Genomic DNA, 24,687 nt, shown 5'->3' with positions numbered 1-24,687 from the left:
AGGCGCCAAACCGCTGCGCCACCCAGGGATCCCCTAGAAAATTTTAAACATTTGCAACAGAATGTGCATTACATGTGGCTGTCCTTTTCTTAGATGGAGCCATCTAAGAAATCAGGGGTCCTTCTGATGAGACAGAGACGAGGAGGATTTTTCAAGAGAAAATGAAGGAGACAGTGAAGTCTGGCCCAGGAGATGAGTGTCGCTGGGAGCAGAGAGCTATTTGTGAAGAACAATGGCTGGGTTTCCTGAGGGGCCAGTGGCAGCCACTGCTCAGGCACACTGCACTCTCTTGTGCCAAGTCGGCCCTGGACGGAGAGAACTTTGTTTTGCTTGAGAACATAGCCCAAGTATCTGCTCCCCAGTACACTTTCTATAAACATTGAACACAGGAATGAATGAATGAACAACTGAGTGTACACTGACCTTCCCTGGACAGAAGCCCTGGGAGGTAGGCATGTTGTGGTCTCCATTTTCCAAAGCAGGAATTGGACACACAGAGAGGCATGTGTCCAAAGGCATAGCACTGGCTTGGGGTAGCATGGGGACCAGCCTCTGACCAAGGCACACCAGACAGAGGCCATGCCATACTGCCTGCCTCTTGATCCAGGACCCATGACACTGACATCTGAGATGGAATTCCTGCCCGAGATAAGATAGGAAGAAGAGAGTGCAAGATCATGGTGATAGGTGGGTGTGGCAGTAAAATTAGCATGTATGGACATGGAAGGTCATGACACCAGAGCTGCCAGCAAGAGCCACCAGGTGGTGTCATCACTTTGGGGTGGAGAAGGTGGAGTCTGAATTGGAAGTAATGTTTGGAATGCAGGAAGTACCTACATCTAACCCCTTGTTTGTGTGTCCTAAAAAGTGGAACCCATCAAGAATGGAAGAATAATGGAAGAGGGGCTTTCCCCCCATTTATCTAAAATGCAGGTAGAGATTCCACAAGCAACTTTGCTGTTACTAAAAATATCACAAGACCCACAGGCATGTGTTGACCAGGATCAGCTCTGAGCCCAGGGCAGAGGCCGGGCAGAAACAGGAGCAGATGGGTGACTTCTGTACGGTGTCTTGATGCAGACCATCAGTATCACCTGTGACACGGAAGCCAGCATCAGGTGGGGACATGCCTTATTGTCTGTGTCCCCCACCCAATTCAGAACCTGGCAGACAGCGCTCAGGAAAGGGTTGTGCTAAGTGAATGAACGAATGAGTGAGCAAACTAATGAAAGATCACCCACTACAGATCACATTCAACCCAAGGAAGCCGCTAGTGAGCTGTAGAGCCCATATTTGGGTAACAACCTGGTTCACAACCAGTTACAACTGAGGCCAAGAAAGGTATGCTTGTCTAATCCAAAGCCACGTGAGCTAGGTGATTTGTCAGATACCAAAACCGACACTCACAATTACCTTGCTATGTCTGTTGGAGAGTGACATTTAGAAAGACAGCCTCCTCACAAAAACAGATACAAAGATCAATGGAACAGAATACAGAACCCAGAAATGGACCCTCAACTCTATGGTCAACTAATTTTCGACAAAGCAAGAAAGAATCTCCAATGGAAAAAAAGGCAGTCTTTTCAACAAATGGTGTCGGGAAAATCAGACAGCCACATGCAGAAGAATGAAACTGGACCACTTTCTTACATCATACACAAAAATAAACTCAAAATGGTTGACAGATCTAAATGGGAGACAGGAATCCATCAAAATCCTAGAGAACACAGGCAGCAACCTCTGTGACCTTGGCCACAGCAACTTCTTGCTAGACACATTGCCAGAAGGGAAACAAAAGCAAAAAAGAACTACTGGGACTTCATCAAGATAAAAAACTTTTATACAACAAAGGAAACTCCAGTCAACAAAATCAAAAGACAACCTACAGAATGGGAGAAGATATTTGCAAATGTCTTATCAGATAAAGGGCTAGTATCCAGATCTATAAAGAACTTATCACACTCAAAACCCAAAGAAAAAATAATCCAATCAAGAAATGGGCAGAAGACATGAACAGACATTTTTCCAAAGAAGACAAATGGCCAATAGACATTAAAAAATGCTCGGCATGGGATCCCTGGGTGGCGCAGCGGTTTGGCGCCTGCCTTTGGCCCAGGGCGCGATCCTGGAGACCCGGGATCGAATCCCACGTCATGCATGGAGCCTGCTTCTCCCTCTGCCTGTGTCTCTGCCTCTCTCTCTCTCTGTGTGACTATCATAAATAAATAAAAATTTATAAAAAAAAAATGCTCGGCATCAGGGAAATACAAATCAAAACCACAATGAGATACCACCTCACACCAGTCAGAATGGCTAAAATTAATAAGTCAGGAAATAACAGATGTTGGCAAAGTTGTGGAGAAAGGGGAATCCTCTTGCACTGTTGGTAGGAACGCATGCTGGTGCAGCCATTCTGGAAAACAGTATGGAGGCTCCTCAAAAAATTAAAAATAGAGTTATCCTACAACCCTGCAATTGTACTACTAGGTAGTTACTCCAAAAATACAGATATAATGATCCGAAGGGGCACCTGCACCTCAATGTTTATAGTAGTCATGTCCACAATAGCCAAACTATGGAAAGAACCCAGTGGTCCATCAACAGATGAATGAATAAAGATGTGGTATACACACACACACACACTAGAATATTACTCAGCCAACAAAAAATATAAAATCTGGGCAGCCTGGGTGGCTTAGCGGTTTGGTGCCACCTTTGGCCCAGGGCATGATCCTGGACATCCGGGATGGGGTCCCGCATTGGGCTCCCTGCATGGAGCCTGTTTCTGTCTCTGCCTTTCTCTCTCTCTCTGTGTGTCTCTCATGAATAAATAAATAAAATCTTTAAAAAATATATATATATATATAAAATCTTGCCATTTGCAAAGATGTGGATAGAACTAGAGAGTATTATACTAAGCAAAGTAAGTCAGAGAAAAACAATTATATGATTTCACTCATGTAGGATTTAAGAAACAAAACAGAGGATCATAGGGGAAGGGAGGGAAAAATAAAACAGGACAAAATCAGAGAGGGAGACAAACCAACTATAGGAAACAAACTGAGGGTTGCTGGAGGGGAGGGGGTGGAGGATGGAGTAACTGGATGATGGGCATGAAGGAAGGCACGTGATAGAATGAGCACTGGGTGTGATATGCAACTGATGAACCACTGAACTCTACCTCTGAAAGTGATAATACACTATATGTTAATGAACTTAATTTAAATTAAAAAAAAAAAAAAAAGCCTCCTCCTGACACCAACAGCCAGCATACAAATCTGAGCCAGGACAGGGGAGGACTGTGATTACCTGCAAACCTCACACACACACACACACACACATTGGCATTTTATGCCAAAGGTCACTCAAGGACTGAATTCACAGACTTCTAGTGCCCAGATAAGGGGGCAGGCACAGCTGCACCATGCGTGTCTACTATGAGATTGTGTCCCAAATTGGAGATTTATCCCAGGTACTGGGAACAGTGACTACCATGGCAGCGGGCATCCAGGATGGGGAGCCATCCTCACAGTCTGCAGGACACAGAGGACTCGGGGAGGTCTGGGTCTAGGGGAAACTGAGAAGTGACAGCAAGGTAGATTTCAGGGCTCACTACACAGAAAAACTCTGCCCAAAACTCAGCTGTCTGGCCTGGAATCAGGGAGATCTCACTGGGGGTGCTTGGGTGGCTCAATCAGTAAGTGACTCTTGATTTCAGCTCAGGTCACGATCTCAGGGTAGGGAGATCAAGCTGCACGTCAGGTTCTGTACAGGGCATGGAGCCTGCTTGGGATTCTCTCTCCCTTTCCCTCTGCCCTCCCCCCCAAAACCGATGAAAGAAAGAAAGAGAGAGAGAGAGAAAGAGAGAAAGAGAGAGAGAAAGAAAAGAAAAGAAAAGAAAAGAAAAGAAAAGAAGAAAAGAAAAGAAAAGGAAAAGGAAAAGAAAGGAAAGGAAAGGAAAGGAAAGAAAAAAAAAGAAAAGAAAAGAAAAGAAAAGAAGAAAAGAAAAGAAAAGAAAAGAAAAGAAAAGAAAAGAAAAGAAAAGAAAAGAAAAGAAAAGAAAGGAAAAGAAATGGTATCCTGGTGCCTGTAGTGTTTGAGGGAAGCTGTGGCATCAGAGCTAAAGCAGAAATGTCTGCCAGAGAAGACGAGCCTTACTGGGAACCTGCCTGCAGCCCCTGGTAACCCCCAGAGTCTGTGTTTTTAAAAAGGCACATTTCAGCCTTCTTGCTTCAAGGGAAGGCAAGGACACTGAAGTCCTTGGGGTCCCAGATGTCAAGTGACCTCTGGTGTCTACTTAGAGGGAAGAGAGCTGATCTCCTAACATTGAGATTATAATAAGAAGCTGACTTCCAGCTGTCTTTTCCCTCTTCGTGGCAGGGAGAGGAAGGACTCGCATGGGGCTGGTTCTGAGATGCTCCTGTCACCAGCTGCTGGGAGAAAACCATAAGTTCAGGTGGCCCGTGCAGAAATAAGATGATGGAACATCTCATCCTGTCCTGACATGTTTGTAAGGACCATTACCACAAATGACACGATATGTTACAATTCATGTGTCCACTGAGAAAAGTAAATCCTATGAAAAACAAACAACCTCACCTTGTGGAACCCCCCACACCATCCAGTTTGTAACTGGTCTCTCCCTAATTGTGCTACTGGGTCCTCTGTCTGGCCGGAGAAGCCAACGCTGCCAGCCTCCTTGACACTGCAGTCCCCATTTCTTGCTCCCTTTTCTACACTTAAACTGGAAACATCGAGTACCCAAGCCTCCCAAAACGTGCCTCTTTCCAGGGTCTCCCTGAAAACCATGTCAATCGCTCCCGATTCAGGCACCATAGGGGCTGCCAGTGACAGGAACATCACTTTGGCAAATTACAGTGTCGTGCATGGTCCTCACCACCCAGGATTCGCCATTTAAAAAATGACAACAAAATTGTAGATTTGCTGTCCTTGGACTCCGCATCCATTCCAGGAATTGTGGGAAGGAAGAAAATGAAACCTGCTTGGCCACGAACACACAGATAAACAGCGGGTACCAGAGATATTTTTGAATCTAACATTTAACTGCTCATAGGTTTTTTAAGTATCGACAACGTGTTGGCTGGCTTAAAAATAGAGGCTTAAATTTATTTTCCCAGGCCCAACTGGCTGCCTGGGTCACGCCTGCCTACAAACCCAGAGCAGCAGTTAGCAGCTCAGAGCCCAGCGCCGCTGCCTGCACCGTGGGTGGCGATTTGAGATGCCCCCGTTTCTATATTTAATCCCAGCTGACGAAGTGTGGGTGCCAGCCTCCTATATTAAGAAAACAATAGTAAGTTCATCCTATTTTAACTAGCCCACCCCTCAGCAATGGCAACGGGTTATTCTGAGAGCTGGCTGAGTGACAGGCTCCTAAGACAGTCTGGCATCTCCCTCCCATGTTCCAAAAGTACCTGTGGGCACCTCGGTGAGCCAGGACCAAGGGCAGGGAATATTAGATGAGGTGGTTAAGACGGATTATTTCTGGCAATTATTTTTTTTTAAAGATTTTTAATTTATTCATGAGAGACACAGGGAGAGAGGCAGAGACACAGGCAGAGGGAGAAGCAGGCTCCATGAAGGGAGCCCGATGTGGGACTCGATCCCAGGTCCCCAGGATGACACCCTGGGCCAAAGGCAGACGCTCAACCGCTGAGCCACCCAGGCGTCCCTATTTCTGGCAATTAATACACAGCGTAGTAAAGATGATGGGTTTTTAATGTCAAAATACCAAAAATGGGAACTCTGGCAGAGGCCTCAGGCACAGCTGGACGGTGGCTCCCACATGCCCGGGAGCATCACAGATCCAGGGAGCCGGGGAAGGGGTTGGCTGGCCATGTTTTCCCCTTACATTCTGTGCCGAGTCACAACCGAACATGCTTGCTGTTCTTTGAGAATCAACGCAGGGAAAGTAGGGCAGGCAGATTCCTGTCCCAACTGCCAGGGAGATTAGGGATCAGATGGCAGTGCTCGGCTAAGCCCCCTACACTGCCCCACTCTGGGTAGGGCAGACTGAAGCGTGGGTACATGCAGGGCCAGGTCGGGTCTCGGGAGGCCGAGCCATGCCAGTGGGTGTCAGCTTCCTCAAAGGAGACTCAAGCCAGGGTGAAGGGTAATATTTAAGAATTCCATGCTCAGGATACTGAACAGGAAAGACATTGTTAGGGGACATCCGTGCCCCTAATGATGCACTAAATAGGAAGCAAAAGCTAATTAATCTGGCACCAAAGACAAAAGATCCCAGTACATCCAAAGAGAAGGACGTTCTGCTGCTGTACAGCTGACCGGGTTTCTTGAGAAAAACAGTCTGCATTTCTGCATGAAAAAGGACTGCTGGCCAGCCACACACTGAGGGAGTGGTGGGCAGGAGGAAACCAGATCCCAGGACAGACAGCAGCAGGGCTGTCAGACCAGTGGGTGGACCCCATGGCCAGCTCACGAGGGCAGGAGCAGCCGCTGCTCACAGCACCTGGGGCTTCAGGGCTGTAACCAGACCCTGCCTGCGGCCCTGTATTCAGAGCCATCTGGGTGGACATGAAGCCACTCTCTGGGGCTTCAGCCGCAGAGAATGACATTTTTAAAACTACTGGTTCTTAGAAAGTGAGAAGTGGGAGGAACGCTCAGCTGCGTGATGAAGAGATGGGGGGCCTGAACCAGCATGTGCTTGCTCACCTCAGGACCCCACTCCTCCAGTTCCTCAAAGGCAGAAACGTGCCTCACTCACCTCTTTTCTCCCTCTCCCCAAACCAAGGGCTGGGCACACTGTCTCCCAGGCAGGCGGGGGCCCCAGTGAGATGAGGCCCTAAAACTGGAAATGAGCATCTGTGCCTTATTCTGTGTTTTGCAATGAAATCAATTCCTCCCACAGGCGCAAACCACTACTAATTCCCAACCGCCCTGCGGAAACCAAGCAGACAGGAGCATCTGGGTGGGAGGCCTCCTCTCTGCCCGGGTACCACCCGCCTCAGCCCATCGTTTCCTCCTCCTGCCTTCTCCTTCAGGTCCCGGCTAAGCTATGCAGTCCCCCAGGCCTAGGAACTCCGATAGCCACACATGAGCCCTTGGCTGCTGGATGTTCATGTGGCATGTAAGAGGTCTGTCCCCTGATGTCTCAGGTGGGTGGTGTCTCAGTGGTGCTCTGTAGCATCCCTGGGGCTCATAGCCCTGTGCATGCTCCTCCAGGGTGGGGTGGGGGCAACACAGCTGCTGTGCTGCGGCCCTCCTCCCCGCCTAGAGGTCCCTGCACTTTTTCCATGCCTGTGTGGAAAAAGTGCAGCCCTGTGTGTCTGCTCTACTCCAGGTCCTGCCTTCAGGGCTGGGGATGCAGCAGTGAGCACATGGGACCAAGTCCCCACCCTGTGAGCCTGCATGCTGGGTGGGGTGGTGAGTCAACATGCAAGTGTCTATGAGGTGTGCTTGGCACACAGCAGCTTGGGGAGGGGTCTACCTTACACGAGGTGTTCAGGAAGAGCCACCCCTTCTCCAAAGACCCGCAGAGGAAGGGGAGCAGCTGTGTGGCTGTCTGAGTGGTGGGAATCCGGCAGAGGGAAGAGGGAGCAGCAGGGACCCAGTGAGGTAAGACGGCGTGCAAGATAAGGAGGATCGGGGACTGGAGGGCCTCGTAAGGACAAAAGTGGCGCAAATTAAAGGATCTGACTTTGGGGTGCCTAGGGGGGCATCAGTCACTTAAGCATCTGACTCTTGATTTTGCTCAGGTCATGACTTCAGGGTTGTGGGATCCACGCTTGTGTTGGGCTCTGCGTGGGGCCTGGAGCCTGCTTAGGATTCTCTCCCCCATTCTTCCTTAAAAAAAAAAGAAAGACCTGGGTTCTACTGAGAGTCAGACAAGCAAGGTAAAGCTCAAAGGACTAGCTGATGGCTAGGTGCAGAATCCAGGAGAGCCAGCCGAGTGACAGGAGATCACAGATCACGGGAATTCTGGCTAGAGAACCAAGGGGGTGGCCTGGCTGCCACTACAGGGGGACGGCTGGAAGAACAGGGTCCGGGGAGCCTGTGAGCCATCCCAGGGGAGGTCCTGAGGACTCAGCTGGAGTGCAGGGAAGAGGTCTGGCTAGAGCTATAAAGCTGGGAGCTGGATGAGCACCGAGGGAGGGAGCTCAGGATGCACACCTGAGGCCTGAGGCCCCAAGGCCATGGTGTAGGGAGGGGAGGGAAGGGGCCCAGGGTGGCAGGCTAAGGTGGGGGGGGGGGCTGGATGAACTATGAGCGCCAAGACCTGCTCTTGGGCTGTGGCAACAGCAGGCCAGAAGGCTCCTTCACAGGAGGGAAGTGCTGGGAGCAGATTCCAGGGAGGATGAGGAGACAGCCTGGAGGGATGGAGGGCAGATAGCACACCAAGGCTCCAAGCTGAAACAGGGAGTAGAGGCCTGGGGGGCGAGGAGTAGAGGCCTGGGGGGCATAGGAGGGCACGGAGACCTCTCTGCCAGGAAAGAGAGGATTGGCCTCCAGCCAGCCTGAGGATACTAAGGATGCTGTGACGAGTGGAACCCCAGTGACTCCCATTGACAAAGGTTTTCTGACAGTCACGATCCCATTATTCTTTTTCCAAAGCAAGCTGACTGCAGAGCTGGGAGCCCTGTCAGGTCAGCAAGGTCACCCTGGAAATCAGGGGCCCCACCACAGCCAGCATGTCCCACAAGACCTCAGAGTGCATTAGAGCTAGGGGGAGGGGTCCCCACACATAAACTGATTTGTAGACTCACAGCACAGGACACATAATGCTCCACCCTGGCCCCTTATCTTCTGGAACAGCAGTGGTCACTCCTGGAGCCAATCGATGCTCATGCTCCCCACGCTGAGTGTCCAGTCACCCCTGATGTGACCTGGGGCAGGGGTGCAGCCATGGCTGACACTGACCAGGCCCCTGGCCTCAGTTAAGGGTCAGTGACCACTCCACACTCCAACCAAGTGCAGGGCAGGATCAGACAGACAGGTGTGGGTTCCCTTGCAGGGATGTGGCCGCTGCAGGGTGCTGTAAAGCACAGGCCTGTCCTACGAGTGCCCACCACCCGGGGCCAATCAGGCAGCTGGATCTAAGGCCACTGGAGCCCCATACCCAGTCTGATTTACTGCCTGTGGTGCTAACAGAGAAAAACTGCTAACAGATTAGAACACAGCTACCCGGCAGCATCAACACAAACCACCTTTCCAAATGACTTCTTTCATCCATTCAATGGACACTCATCAAGTTCCGTCTATGCATAAGGTTCTCTGCCAAGTGGTGGGGAAGAGAGGAAGTCAGGACGAGAAAGCTCACCATCTCCAGGAAATGAACACCAGAGAACATCTCCACCATCTTAAGCGGCAGAAAAGCTGAAAGGCGTAAGAGGAACGATAATGTGCTATGGTGCGTCAGGACCAAGGGGAGGGTGCTGCTCCCCAGGGAGGGAGGGGCTCCCAGAGCACCAGGGAGGAGACAGGATACGGGCCGGACACGCAGAATAGGTGCAGGTGGGAAGAGCAGGATTAATAAAGATACAAGAGGCGGAAAAGCAAGAAACACGTTTAGGGAAAGAGGGTTTCAAGGGTTGTAAAGGGAGCCCGGAGCCACGAGGCTGGACTGCATCCTGCAGGCAGCAGGGAGGCCCGTGGTCTAAGACCCTCTGGTGCTGCAGGCAGAGCTATGCCTGCCAAGGCTGTGTGCTGCCTGGGGCAGGTCAGGGAGGGGACATGCCGGAGGCGTGGGGCCCCAGGACTCGGCAATCTGGGGAGGGCCCTATCGGCTCAACGTTCACAGGTCCTGTGGCTGTGAGCTGGGGCCTGGTGGGGCTGGTGCAGAGATGTCGGGGGGACAACAGGCCTGGGGTCCCAGGGCTGGAGCACAAAGCCAGGCTGGCGCTGGCCCCACTCTTCCTCCTTCCTGTGGGTGGATTTGCTGCTCTTTTTCCAATTCCGGCACTCAGTTATTTTTAATTCTTCTTTTTAGGTAACACAAGCTCCAAGTGACCCACTCTCTTTTCTGAGAACATCTTTAGCCAAACCCAATTTTGAGAGGAAACACTCTCCTTTTTGTTATTTGTAGTTCTAGATAATTTAGAAGCCTAGGCTTGAGTTTGAGAGAGACCAGAGCTTATTTAGAAGACTGTGTCTTAATGTCCAGGTGGTTACATTCTTGTTATGGAAGCTCAGGCTTCATGGGTCCCACACTGGGGAACCCACAATTAAAATGAGCTTTGTGGGGATGCCTGGAGGCTCAGTCATTTAAGCGTCTGCCTTCAGCTCAGGTCATGATCCCAGGGTCCTGGGATCAAGTCCTGCATTGGGCTCTCTGCTCAGGGAGGAGCCTGCTTCTCCCTCTCCCTGCCACTTCCCCTGCTTGTTCTCTCTCTGTCAAATAAATACTATCATCAAAAAATTTTTTTGGAAAAAAATAAATAAAATGAGTTTTGTGGTCACGGTACAGGATATTCTACAAATGCCCTACTGGATGTGAGAAAAAAGCATGTGTTCTTCGTGTTCTCTCTGCATGTGTAATAAAACTAGCCAACTAAGTACAAATTATAGTTGACCCTTGGAACACAGTGAGGTTAGGGGTGCCGACCCCTTCATATAGTCAAACACCTGCCTGTGAATTTTTTTTTAAAGATTTTATTTATTTATTTATTTATTTATTTATTTATTTATTTATTTATTTATTTATGAGAGACAGAGGAGAGAGGCACAGACATAGGCAGAGGGAGAAGCAGGCTCCCCGAAGGAGCCCGATGCGGGTCTCGATCCCAGATCCTGGGATCAGGCCCCAAGCCAAAGGCAGATGCTCAACCACTGAGCCACCCAGGCATCCCCCTGCCTATGACTTTTGACGTCTCCCAAAACCTAACAACCAATAGCCTACTGCTGAGCAGATGCCTCACCCACAGCAGAACCGTAGATTAATACATACTGTGCACGTGATGTGTATCATATGCGGTGTTCTTATAATAAAGTCAGCTAAGGGAAAGAAAATTATATGAAAATCATAAGGAGGAGAAAATACACACATAGGATTGTCCTGTCTTTGCTGAAAAAAATCCACGCACAGGTGGCCCCTTGCAGTTCAAACCGGTGTTGTTCAAAGGCCCACCGCTTCTAACAACCACCAACCTTTATTGTTTCCTATGTGCTAGTTGCCTTCCTTGTATTATCTCATTTAATCCCCCCACCACAGAACCCCCATGCAGGAAGGAAGACCGTAAGGTCCCCCCGGGGGGGTTACATTAGGATGGCTGCACGATTCCAGGGGGTGTCATTCACTCCATAGAAGTTGTGAGAAGAATGGCCAAGTGGAGAAAGCTCAGATCCATGGGGCCACTGCCCCAGTGAAGATGCCAGAGGCCACATAAATGGGATATAAAAAAATCTACCAGTGGTCACTTGGATAAGGTCACAGAGACCATGGGGCTCTGGGTGAGGCTCGGCAAAAAAAGACAGAAGAGGGAGGAGGTCCGGGACAGACTTGGGGGAGCAAAGACACCCAGGAGATAGGGGAATCCGAGACTCAGGAGGCCCTCCTGGAAGCCCTTGATGACCGTGTGGGGGAAGCAGCCTGGGAAGCGAGTGAGCATGCAGATGCCTGGGCTCGCCCTACATTCACTGCAGGCTTCTTGGGGTCTGTGTCTGCACCCAGCCTCTTGGTGCCAGCATGGATTTGTTGTGTGGGAGCACAAACCCAGGAGGGAAGTTATGGGGGTTGCAGGTGTTCAATGCTCCTGAGAGATTGGAGGAATGGGGCAACAGGACACAGTCACTGGGTATGTTGAGACAAAAGCACTCTTGCTGGGAGTTTATGAGAGCCCTGAATCAGGAGAACCCCCCAGGGCACTCGTGACTCAAAATGCAGGCTCCCAGGCTGGGGCCCAGACCTGTTCACCATCCTTTCCCAAAGAAGGCCCAGGAGTCTGTTTTTAACAGGCACCAAGATGACTCCTAAAGAACAGACAAGTTTAGGAAACTGAGTCAGTGCCAATTCATGGTCAGGGCCCTGCCTTGATTCTCATCTTGGAGCAGAGGTGGTTTTTGCTCAGAACCAGATGCAATCATTAACACTGAGCTCTGCCACAGACAAAGCCACGTCTATTCTTCCTCTGACACTAAGGATCTGGGACAAGCACTGGAGAGGTAACCAGAATCACCCAGGTCAGCCCCTAGGACAAGAGCCCCACAGGTCCACCTCTGCCAGGAGCTCTGACAGGTGTGCCCTGCACAGGGGAGGCCAGAGGGTCAGGGGACCGTCCAGAACAGAGCGGCTGCTGCCCCTGACACCCTTCCTTGACTGAGAGTCTGTAAACTTCCTTCCTCTCCTGGCTTTTGGGGTCTTCCACAGTAATTAAGAGAACAACACTACCTGTAGGAACAAGGTTCTCCCTCATCCAGCTTTTAAATAGTTAGCACAAAATGGGGCACTGGTTGCTCACTTAAGGACACCTGGGAAGACAACCAGAAAGATTTCTTAGTTGAGAATAGTGTTCCAAGGCAGGATGCACACTCTGGGCTCTGGACCCGAGCACGGTTCACTGTTCCATCTGTGTCCTCTTTCCCAGGGCCACATATTCACAGCAGTTGTTGGTAACCCAGGCCGACCTGTCCGTCAGAATCACTGGAGCTGCGATACTGCACCACCCTATGGCATCTGGTCCACCTGGTGGGGCCTGGACATCTGCAATTTTTAGTGCCCTGGAGATCCCAGGAGGCAGCAAGGAAGAGACCACAATCTACAACCTCTCAGGAACACTGTAGGATGAACTGGCCAACAGGGCAGACACCCAGAAGTGAGCGAGAAGTGGGTCCAAAGCCCAAGTGGAGGGGTGACTCTAGGGAAGAGGAGGAACAGAGAGCATCAGAGGAAGGTTCCCTGAGGCAGAGGAGGCCTCAGAAAGCTGGCTGTGCTAAGACTGCCTGGCAGGGACAGGGCCGGAGCTGCAGGAACCCAGGTCAGGGACATGCAGCAGGGACTCACCTCAGGAGCAGTGGCTCCCCAGCATGGTCCCCACACCTATGGACCCTTGGGATGCTCACAATCCCCAGGGATGAGGCCCAGCCATCCAGATCAGTGGCTCCGAGGGAGAGTTTGTTAAGTACAGCTTTGTTGGGGGGGGGGGTGACATCACAAACCAAAGGAGTGCAGAAACTGCAGACCACCTGATGTAATGGTATTTGGGAAGGCAGCCAGCAGGAAGACAGTGGATGGGCCCTGGGCAGAGGCTAGCATGACGAGTGAGGGTCAGGTAAAAGGACCAGAGAGTGGAGGGGTGGAGGGAGAGAATCTAGACTCCCCGAGTTTCTGAACAGGAAGGGGATGCACCAATGCCTCTGAGCCCTGGGGAGAGGATGCCATGCCCAGCCCGGAAATGCTTTACATATGCCAAGTTCAGAAAAACGACTACTCAGCCCCCCAACAGAGACTGCCCCACACCCCGCCATTAGTTCTCCCTTTGTTCTATAGCAACTCCAGGGTTTGACTGATGCGTCTGGCCAGCTAGACCTAGAGATGTGAGCAGTGGGCATAGTTTCCTGGGAGCCCCCCCACCTCCTGGGGTGGAACACTGGTGCCACCATGTGCCCCCACCCAAAGAAATGGTAGCACCCCAGGGATGGCAGAGGGAGCTGGGGTCGCCAACACCAACGAGCTTCCAAATAGGCCTGGACCTCTTATGACTGCATCACCCCACAGGATACAACCATCATCTGTCTCATGGAAGCCACTGTTGGGGCCTTGGGCACAGCCGCTGAGCCTTTAATCTGGCCAATATACACTTTGCCCAGGAAGCCACTGGAGGACGTGTTCCACCTAAACTAGTGAAGAGGAAAATCAACAATCTGTGAACCAGAGCATCCAACTGAGGAGAGCTGTGCAGAGCAGGTGCAAGGAACGAGCAGTCCAACTTGAAGTGGGCGGAGGATGGCTCTCTCCAGGGAACGCATACTGAGCGGCTACCTGGTAGGCAAAACTGTACTCTGAAGCATCTTACAGAGTCCTGGAGGCTGGATGTTGGGAGTGGGTGGGAGATAGAGACGACACTGTGATAACAAAGCTGCACAGTGACACAGTCATAGTGCCTGCCTGACTCAGCGCTGCGTGGCGCTCCCACAGGCCGAGTCTTGGGCTGACCCACCAAAAGACCCTGGGAGACAAGCCATGTACCAGAACAGAAGCATGGCAAGGGCAGATGCCCTTGGGCAGTGAGTGTTGGGGGGCAGCTGCGTTTCATCAAAAGTCATTTTGGTCCACTTCCACAGTATATCTTGGTTTAAAATAATTAAACATTGGGATACCTGGGTGGCTTAGCAGATGAGCATCTCCCTTTAGCTCAGGGCATGATCCCGGAGTCCTGGGATTGAGTCTTGCATTGGGTTCCGCACAGGGAGCTTGCTTCTCCCTCTGCCTATGTCTCTGCCTCTCTCTCTCTCTCATGAATAAATAAATAAAATCTCTAAAAAAGTAAAAATTAAAAAAAAAAACACTTTTTAAAAGTGCCAAAGAAACATCCAAGGCCACCAAAAGTTCAGAAGTGAAGAATCCATGTTGGAGACACCTCTGGCCTGCTCTGAGCAGGATGTCAGACTACCCGTCGGGGGAAGCCCACAGCCGTTGTTGCAGTGGGGTTGGCAGTGAGCAGCAGTACCCTCCCCTCCCAACAGCATAAACAGAACAAGGACTTTAGAAAGATAAATCCAACCAACAGACACAGAAGTAGTCCTGAGCCTTTTCACCAAATTACTCAAAGCAGTTTTTCACGATATAGATAAAATTCAACCCAAAACGCACCTGGGAGAACAAACAAGCCTGCAAAAAAAAAAAAAAAAAGTTTTTCTATTTCAGGCAAGTGTTCTCTTATCACTCCCATCAGTCAGTCACTTTCTGTGCTGCTACTTTACTGAATTCCTGCATGACCTGCATTCTCTCTATGGTGGGACCTCTTGGCTGTCTGGGTATTGTGTTGCCTGCGAACACACACCTTGGTTACCCCCCCTCTCTTCCTGCGCCTCTGAATTTCCCTTTGGTTTAACAGCAGTGGCTCAAATCCCCAAAGCAACACTAATGCGCAGTGAGAGAACAGCCCCTTGCCCTAGTCCTGACCTTGGGGACAGTCCTCAGAGCTCCCCATTTAGAGGAAGATGCTCACTCTAGGGTTCAGATACCTCTTTTATCATGTTGGGGAAGCACCATCGATTCTTATTCTTACTGTTTTTATCAAGGATGGGTGGGTGGGTGAGGTCCTCACTGCGGCATGAACCTCAACACCCCAGATACCTGCCAAGTCCTCACTCAAGGGACACAACCAATAGCGGGGAGGGATGGGGAGGCCAGAGGAGGAAGGAACCTGCATGGCTTCACTCAGGACTAAGCCCAAAGCCAGGCTGATGCTTGTACTGTGGTTCTGAAATCAATAGCACGGCCATACAGACAGCCCCCTTCCCAGCACACTGGATGAACCCCCAAGTCCTCTTGCTTGCTCCCTGCTGTTCTGACTCCCCTCAGTGAATCACTGGATGTCCTGCCCACTCACCCAGGACAGGACAAGAGATCTAGCATCTGACCACACTCATGCATTCCATCTGGGACCTCTGACCCTTCCCATATGCCTCTCACCAGGTTAGCATGGCCAGTGTCCACATCACGTGTTGTTAAGTGGTAGGACAGGGCCTGGTCTGCAAGATCAAGACTGTCCAGAATGTGAAAGTCACAAAAATGGGATGCAGAAATAGTTTTTCAAAAACACATATGCAGTATGGAATTACAGAATAAAAGCCAAATCAGCATCCCTCTCCACTCACGGTGTTGATTGGCATCAACTCAATTACAGATTAGAGAAGACTTTGATTGAAATGAGTTTAGATGCCACTCTTATTGACAGCATTCTCTCTGCAGGAAAACACCATAAAATCACAGTTCTTGCGTGGGTGTCTTCAGCACCGTGTTTATTTTGTTCACTGGCTCCTGGTGAGTTAGTAGACGCTGTTCAGAGATGATAATGTTTGGTAAAAATATTAGGCGTGTTTTTTAACTTGTGTTCAGAAAACCCCTACTAAAATAGCCATTAAATGCTGTGAAACCATCGTAAACACTCCGTTAAATGCACTCCTTAAAGAAATGTGCCTGTAGCTCAGGCTCCATAGATGAACATGCCATGCCATCAGATTCTAGATTTCCAACAACTCCCTTACTCACACCCTCCAGCAGGTGAGGATAGAAGACTTGTCAACAAGGAGATGGCAAAGGGTGGAGATGCCACCCCTCCAGAACTTCTAACATGTGGACAGGATTAAATTCTAGCACAGAGTTCCACAAATTTCAGGCAGAAAATAGCTCAGTGAGGCTGAAGGACAATTCTGAGCAGTTATGGGCCTGGGCTCTGGATGTGGGGCTCAGGAGAGGGGCTGCCCCTCACTTTCAGGAGGCGGGCAAGGACTGGTGAAGAAGAGGAGATGAGCAAACTTATGAGGCCATGGCTATCCTCGGGGTACAGAGACACTCTGATGGCCACTGCATGCCTGGGCCTGGAGCCACACTGTTTGTAAAGAAGCAGAGCTTCCCATGGGTAGGCTCTAAGTGAAGTAGATCTAAGGGCACTGCAGCCAGCTTTAGTTGAAAGAGGAGAATAATCATTACATTAAAAAAATTTTAAAAAAATAATAATAAAATAAAAACACCAAAGAGAATTCCCTTAAAAAATAAAAAGAAACAAACTTTAAAAATGCATCTCACATCAGGACCCACTCTGATTCTGATAGGCCCAGGGCCCATTATCCCATACTTCTTGACCTGAAAGTAATCTATGCCTCTCGTTCATGCAACAAGCCTCTGCAAAGTACCTCTTTGACGCTGCATGAGGCCCTGGAGCCAATACAAATAATAAGAGGCCTCCCCTCGTAGAAATACTAAGGTAACCTGGTATAGAGTGGTACCATCTGAACTGGGTTTTTGAAGGATGAATAGGAGTTTTCTGAGAGTAATAGAAAAGACAGCGTGGCACTCCTGGCAACTGGAGATGAGTGTAAATGAATGGCACTGTGCCCATGCCTGTAGGCTTACTGTGTTCCCTAAATCACAAAAAATAATTACACTCCATTAAGGTCAAGTGTCCCTCTATGAACCTGGAGTTTAGTTCCCTATGTCCCACCGTATTTCCTGAGCCAGGAACTAAAAGGCCTGCATGGTTTAAGGTGGAATCTGACCAAAGGAAGAAATAAATGAGAACATCAGAGGCAAAAACATGCTTAAGGAGCCCCTCTTTGTTGGGGAGTTAACACTGTACTCCTGGTGACATCACTCTTCCTCGAAAAGCCCTGCCCCAGGCCACAGCCACTACACACCATGTGGCTCTATGCTCCCAGACTTGCGTGTGACCCTCCGTCAGGACAGTCATCCATCTGACTTTCATTCCCAATTTTAAAAAACAGGCGCCGACTATATTTCAGTAATTTATTATGCAGCCTCTTAAAAGTTTAAACTTAGATTTCATTAAACACAAGAGCCAAAACTGGGTCAGAGAGCAGCCTGGCTGCAGGGTGCCAGCGGGAGCAAGTGGACAAACAGCCGCAGACTTACCTCCATGCACAAAGCCATGCAGGGTGCAGTCGGAAGGCCCCACCAGGTGGATCAAGCTGGACTGGCTGTAGCTGACCGTGTTGGGCTCTGGAATTGCAAAGGAGAGAGATTAGGGTGTGGGAGGGGTCGATGCCCAAGGTGGAGCGCTGTGACACACTGACTGCCCTGACGTCTGCACAGCCACCTGGGGCATCCCACTGCCGGCAGTGCAGGTGTGATTTCTCTAAGGAACCCATGGTCTGAGCGCTCAGGTCAGTAACGTTCATCAGCCACACTGTTATCAGTTCGTGATGTCACTCTTGTGGCACCCTGCAAGGCCTGCAGGCAGCCAGTGAACACCTCGTGGCTACTCACTTGCTCCCAAGGCTGCGGTGACCCTGTGTCTAGATAATCAGCCCTCTGACTTTCACTCCCAATTTCATAAATAATCGCAGACAGTATTTCAGAAACTTAGCATGCAACCCTGAGAGAGTGTACATTTACACTTCACTGAACATGGTGGTAGGTGGAGACACCACAGACACAGCCTCCCTGGATGGCTCCCAGGGACTCCTGCCAGCCCCTTGGGCTCGCCCCGGCCCTGGAAGCCTCAGCTCCCAGAGACATGCCAGCTCTTCCCTCCCATTCACCGCCCTAGCTCGCTAGATCCCTGGGGGCATCCTTCCCTCCATGCTGCTGCCAGATATCTAGAAGAGGCTACACTTAGAAACACATGAAAAAAAACCCCAGAAGACAGATGTGACACTTTGACACCATCTGTTCTAATAGGTGCATGTGTCCACCAGAGAGCCTCAAGGATGCTGGTGTGACTGTCACTGAAAGCTGACAGGAAGCCAACAGATGGACGCCCACGAAGTTTAGGAGGGACAATTGTTCAAGCCTAAATAACCTCTGATGCCTCCAGTTGTAGACGAGAAGGCACCCACTTCAGAGGAGGCCGAGGAGGACAGCGGGCAAGGAAGACCCTCTGGAGAACGGATGGGCTGAGGAGCCCCCGACCCTGTCACCCAGAGAGCAGGCCCCCTGTGAGCACATCAGTCCTGGGAACATGTGAGTGTGTTCGCCTTTGTCTCCTATCCCACCTCCATGCGGTGCTGCTGCAGGGGTCCCACTGCTTGGTCACCAGCCACTGGCCCACGAGGTACCGCATCTAAACCCAATAGGAAACCATAGAATCCAAGGTACCGCCCCCTGAGGTTAGGCAGTGGCTGGACAGGGTTCCAGGGAAGTGTCCCACATGTGCAAAGGAACAAAATGGGACCTGGTGGTCAGCAGGCAGCAGCAATAAAAAAAAGCCCCTCCTCCTCGCCTGCTCCACACACAGCTAGACTACCCTCCTCCTCTACAGGCTGCCTTCCTGCCAAAGGGGCGTGAGCAGAAGTGCCACCTGCTGTTTTCAGGCCCAGCCCATCCAAACCTCCGCTGTGTGAGCCCCTGTGCTCTTTCCCCTTCTGAGGTAACCCAGAAAGCTGCCAGAGGCAGGGCTACAAAACGGAGTCCACCTTATTTGCAGGACACCCCCTGATTTGGAACACCCGGTTTGGACTTTATGAGAAATAAACCTCTACTAAGTTAGGCACTAGGACTTTAGGGTTTAGCAGCTTGAGAGGCCACCACAGATGGCACTGATTAACACAGTGCCATGTGTGTGAACCTCAACCTCATGACAATGTCCAGAACCTGAGCAAGGTCTCCAGGGCAGCAACGGGAGAGGTCATAAACACACACAAAATTCCCTTTACTGTGATTCCAGCCAAGGAGACAGAGGCAGAGAGATTAACCCTCATGGGGCAGAGGTGGGATTCAGACCTGGGCAGTCCAACTCCAGACAACGTGCCACTCACCACCCTGCCTCTGCCTCCTTACACTTCGCTCCCTCCCCAGAACAAATGCTGATGGGCTCAGGATGATGGGGCCTGGTCAGGTCCTGGGAGACCTCAGATGGACATCGAGCACTCTCAGGGGCAGCCGGGCAGGGGCTGACCACAGGGAGGCAGAGCGTGGGCCCAGCCCAGCAACCAGAGCCGGGCTTCTTTGTCACAAACCCGACAGCCCTCAAATGGCTCCAGGTGGCCAAAGAGTCCCTACATAGTCAAAGCTGGACATCTGACAGCCATGGATCAAACAGTTCAAGGTAATTATATTTTCTCTTTTCAGATGCAGAAAACAATAAAAAAAAAAAAAAAAAAAGCTTGGTTTTAAAGAACTCCCAGAAAAAAAAAAAAAAAAAAAGAACTCCCAGACTCTCTGAAAGGACACCTGAAGGATGAGGTCAGTCCGGCGAGGGAGTTGCTAGGCAACGGTCTGGAGAAATCGGGTTCTAGTGTCAATGGTGACAGAGAGCCACAGATAATGTGGGGGTAGCGGAGTCCTTTCACAGGAAGGGGCTCATGAGTTAGAAAGACCCCCAGTGCTGAGCACATGCTCTGCTCTTCCTGCTGAGTGCCTGTCCTGCTTGCACAGGCACATCCACCAGGCCCAGCCCATCCCACCACACGGGAGCCCATCCTGCCCTTCCCGGGGGAACTGGGAGCCTGGCCTGCCAGGGGAAGGCCAGCTCTAGCAGGAGGCTGAGGTCAGAAATAAAACCACATTCAAAAACACCAAGGAACGAGCATGTGACTTCCTTAAGAAGCATTTAAAAGCCAGTCCCTAAGCCAATTATCTGAGAAAGATGCATTTTTACTGGAACATAGGAAAATAAAAAAGAAAAGCTTATAAAATTCTATCAAGAAATCTTGAGATTCAGAATGTCACCTTTGAGTAACAGTGTTGGAGAATAACAGATTCTGAGAAACGTCATGTATCAGATTCACAAACAGGAGGGCAAACAGGAAAGAGCCCCATGCATGAAGGGACTTGGGCTGGAACCGTGGGCATTATATTAGTTTCCCAGACCGTCAAAGGAGGAAACAAGGACTAAGCTTAGGTTTTCAAAGCCCCAGACTCGGCCCTCAGCCTGGCTTTCACAAGAGCACTGGCTAGAAATAACCCAGAGAGGAGCGCCCAAGCAGCCCCCAACGTGCTGCTCAGACTTCCTCCTGGCCTGTCCTTGCTGCTGCTGGGCTGACACGGTCTCTTCCTGCCTGTCTAATGAGAACAATAGTCACTGGATTTGGGGCCCACCTGGATAACACAGAAGGACCTCATCTCGAGATCCTCAACCTGATTACGCTACAAACACTCTTTTCTAAATAAGGGTCCAGAATTTTAGCATGGACATGTCTTCTGCAGGGTAGGATGGGGGGCTGCCCCTCCAGCTTCTCTGTCCCAGAATATACCCTCAGCACCCAGTTTGTACCTTTTCAAAGACATTTCCACACCCTCATATCACTTTGCAGTTCTCCGTGTCTTTGCCTGACCAGCATGCTTGCTTACCCCTCAAAAGCAGGGCCTGGGTCTGGCATTTCTGCTGCCCTCAGCAGGGGCCCGAGGGCCTGGGTAGACCCTCAGTCTCAGGAGTGACCCCAGACCTGTCTTGTGGGTTACTGTGCTATAAACAGATCGTTGATTCCAGTAACATACTTCTTAGGAATACCAAGAAGTAATTTATCATTTTGGTATTTACTGAAAACCAGATGTGAAAACACCGAAGACACCACCCCACGCACAGGCCACCAGCCTTAACCTGCCCACAGGGAAGGGCAGGTTAAGGCTGGAAAGTGAGAAAGATAAGATGGAGACCGCAGAGTCTTGTGCAAACCAAACAGGCCCTGCCCGAGGGCACCCTGCGCGCAGAAGCTGAATAGCAGGACTCGAAACCCAGAAGGTCCTGTCCTAATGCACACACGTGATGCATTGTTGCCAGGGCCCCTGCAGGCAGGGGAGCAGAAACTGTCCAGCCCATGCCCTAGAGTTCCCTATAGCCCTGGTTAGCAGGAGCCAGGGCACAGCTTGGAGGGGGAGAGCCCAGGGCACATCGGGATGTAACACCGAGCAAGGAAGGGATTACTCGGGACAAGTCCATAGCTGTCTGGGACCAAATCCAGAACCCAAACACTACTTGTGTCCAGGGTCACCCTATGGAACCCCATACAGAACACACAGCACATTCTGGAGAGTCCTTTCCACATGGACACAATGTGGTCGTTGTGGGTATAGGGGAGACACACATTACAGGGAAACCCACGACCCAAGGGCTCACCATATCCTGATGGGAACAGAAGCCCCAGAGACCCTGCCTTGACCTGTCTGAGTGCCAGGGGAGCTGTCTGTTAAGGGCGCAGGGAAGAAAGTCCCATCTGGGGGGAAACCATCCTTGGCTGTTCAGGTTGTGGCAGACACTTTGCTAGAGCCAGCCACCTGGATGTGCAGGCAAGAGAATGAGGGGCCAGAGGACATGGCCTGAGAGGAAGCCAGCACGCCCGTGGAACTTTCTCACCCTCACAGCCAGGGAGTCAGTCTACCTTTTTTCCATGGTGACATCTAAGTGGCAGGCTGATAAGGAACAACACAGGAAAAGCAGCTACCGTTTGCCTGTTTTGTTGTTGTTGTTGTTGTTGTTGTTGTTTTTATGAGCTGAAAATGTCATAAAAAAATGTGCTCCTGGGCAGCCCGGGTGACTCAGAGGTTTAGCGCCAACTTCGGCCCAGGACCTGATCCTGGAGTCCCGGGATCGAGTCCCACGTCGAGCTCCCTGAATGGAGCCTGCTTCTCCCTCTACCTGGGTCTCTGCCTCTCTCTGTGTGTCTCTTGTAAATAAATTAAAAAAAAAAAAAAAAAAATTGTGCTCCTGAGCCACCCTGGGGGAGGCTACACACAGGTGTGGTTCTCTCTGCCCTGGCAGTGGGGCCTCTGTCTCTGCTCTCTACGGGCCTGTAGGGCCCCTTGAGGTGTCCTGTCCCTCACTGCTGACTGCAGTACTGAGAAGGGGTCTGCAAGGTGCAGGGACAGGGGACACGGACCCCAGGAACCCAGAGGGCCTGGTCACTCCAAGTGGAGATTTGTGAGCCTGCCGCATTCGGCACTTACTGACCGAGGTTAGCCCCCCATCCTGCACCCCAGCTCTCACCTGGGTTCAGGGCGGGCTGGACGATGTCCCCATTCCTCCACTTGGTCTCCATGCGCTCCAGCTTCTGGGCCTCGTACCGCTTTCGGCCCTCCTCCTCCTGCTCCTGCCGGGAGTACTGTGGGGAGGCACGGCAGGGGTGGGGGGGATGTCAGGCCAGCAGCAATGAGCCTGGCCTTCCTCCCCGCACCCTCCTCGGCCAGGCGTGGCTTGCCTCCCAGGCTCAAGGCCTCCTTGTGTGGCCTCCATTTATGTAATTGGAGCCATCTAGTCCTTTCCTGATAATATATATTTAATAGAAAAAATAAAAACACAGAGAAGGCAAAAATCTCACGTATCAAGAGATAACCCAAGTCAAATGTTTATGTTCTGCCTCCTAGAATGGTTCCCATACCCACGTATGTGTAAGAGTTCTCCCTGGCCATGTGTGAAGTTCTGGGGTACCAATGTTTCCACCTCCCACTGCAACTGTGAACTTCTCAGCCTAACACAACTTAGGTGATGGACCTGGTACCGAGAGCATTAAGCCTGCACCTGGTCCTTCACCGTTAAAACAACATCACGTTAACAATCTCAGTCATACTTTACACTTGCCCCTTCCTTCCTTCCTAGGATTTATCCCCAGACACGGAACTACAGGATCCCGGGGGGCCCTGCCAAGGTGAGGACAGAGCAGTTGCCTGCATGCCCCCCACACCCTCACTCTGCTGGGTTCCCAGCCGGTCCTACAGGTTGCACACTTGTGGGAACGCAAACCAAAGCTGAGAGAGTCCAGTGGAGCTCTCCTAATGGATGGCACGAGTTTGGACCCAAGAAGTTAAGAATAAATGTGAATATAAAACCTGACACAAAAACTGGGGTATCTCTGGGCACAGCAGGAGATGCTGGGTTTCTCAAATGTGACAGCAAGGGCCTGTCCTCTGCCCAGCATAGGGCACACATGTCCTCCCTGGGGGACCCCTCGGAAAAGCCCCAGGCCAGGTCCACGGGCCCTCATTAGATGGCTGGCTTCCCTAGCAGTCCTCTCCCTTCCTGCTGACCACAGCCCAGCCCCCTAGCGCCCCCCACCCCCCTGCTGCCCCCGCCCACAGCCCAGCTCTCTTCCTCTGGGTTAGCTCTGACATCTGCCCCTTCATTCACTCAGCCAGCATTTCTGGCTGGGCCCATGGAGAAGCTACTGAGCTCAGGGCCCCTCTCCACCCCCCTCGGAAGCCTCTCTGACTGAGGCAAATTCATTTCAGAAGGCAATTTTAGATCTTCTTTCAAAAGCCAGTTTTAAACGTCTTGATTTTCCTGCTCATGGCTCTGCTCCAAATCACACAGGGTCTGAACACCACTCTGCAGCTTAATTACCATTATCTGAGGCTTGAGAACCTGTCTCCCAAGGAGACTGAGAAAGGGACTGAGTGGCCTGTTCAAAAGAAACCATGAGTGTTTAAGCTGTAGTGGATAATTTAACCTTTTCTTTCGTAAATAAACTGCTGCCTCCTGTCCCACCGCCCAGAGTAAAGACTGTACAAGCAGAGTCTGTGCTGTGCCTACCCAGTAAAATTCACAGCTCAACTCAAGTGTCCTTAAGAAATGCCTTTTAAGGGCAGCTTGGGTGGCTCAGCGGCTTAGTGACGCCTTCAGCCCAGGGCATGATCCTGGAGACTCGGGATCAAGTCCTGTGTCGAGCTCCCTGCGTGGAGCCTGCTTCTCCCTCTGCCTGTGTCTCTGCCTCTCTCTCTCTCTCTCTGTGTCTCTCATGAATAAATAAATAAAATCTTAAAAAAAAAAAAAAAAAGAGCCTAATAAATCCTGGCCATGTGAAACACACCAATCCAGCCTGTGCAGACATGTAGGGCACGTGGCAGGGCCCTGGCCAGACATGAGCCATGAAGACAGAGGAAACACAACCTCCTCAAAACTGTCCTGCCAGCTTTAAATCTGAGATAGGGGCATCTGGGTGGTTCTGTGGTTGAGCATCTGCCTCAGGTTGTGATCCCAGGGTCCTGGGATTGAGTTCTGCATCAGGCTCCCCACAGGGAGCTTTGCCCTCTGCCTCTCTCTCTCTGTGTGTCTGCGTCTCTCATGAATAAATAAAAATTGTTTTAAATAATAAAATCTTTAA

The 24,687-nt window shown here is 50.8% G+C and overlaps 1 protein-coding gene and 1 long non-coding RNA gene across 6 annotated transcripts in view; one reads left to right on the top strand and one right to left on the bottom strand.

Annotated features, from left to right (window-relative positions):
* The window catches only part of ACOT7 (acyl-CoA thioesterase 7), a 102,395-nt gene that overhangs the window by 29,796 nt on the left and 47,912 nt on the right, over positions 1–24,687 (bottom strand). For both annotated transcript variants that reach the window (XM_072819889.1, XM_072819890.1), the window contains exons 5-6: positions 22,578–22,692; positions 17,567–17,653 (exon numbers count right to left, since the gene is read on the bottom strand). In XM_072819889.1, coding sequence (XP_072675990.1) covers positions 17,567–17,653; positions 22,578–22,692 — 202 coding nt within the window. The remainder of the gene's footprint in view (positions 1–17,566; positions 17,654–22,577; positions 22,693–24,687) is intronic.
* On the top strand, positions 7,019–23,442 carry LOC140630181 (uncharacterized). Of its 4 annotated transcripts, none has more exons than XR_012027979.1 (7): positions 7,019–7,133; positions 9,245–9,385; positions 12,558–12,785; positions 13,688–13,954; positions 18,471–18,616; positions 18,915–19,700; positions 23,187–23,442. It is a non-coding gene; the product is annotated as an uncharacterized lncRNA (long non-coding RNA). The 4 variants fall into 4 exon arrangements; XR_012027977.1 differs by lacking the exon at positions 7,019–7,133 and adding an exon at positions 7,472–7,593; XR_012027976.1 differs by lacking the exons at positions 7,019–7,133; positions 9,245–9,385; positions 12,558–12,785 and adding an exon at positions 13,147–13,241 and having other exon boundaries at positions 23,187–23,440.

This window comes from Canis lupus, chromosome 3 (genome assembly GCF_048164855.1).
Source record: "Canis lupus baileyi chromosome 3, mCanLup2.hap1, whole genome shotgun sequence".
Taxonomy (NCBI): domain Eukaryota; kingdom Metazoa; phylum Chordata; class Mammalia; order Carnivora; family Canidae; genus Canis; species Canis lupus.
This window is presented reverse-complemented; position numbering and strand designations above follow the sequence as displayed.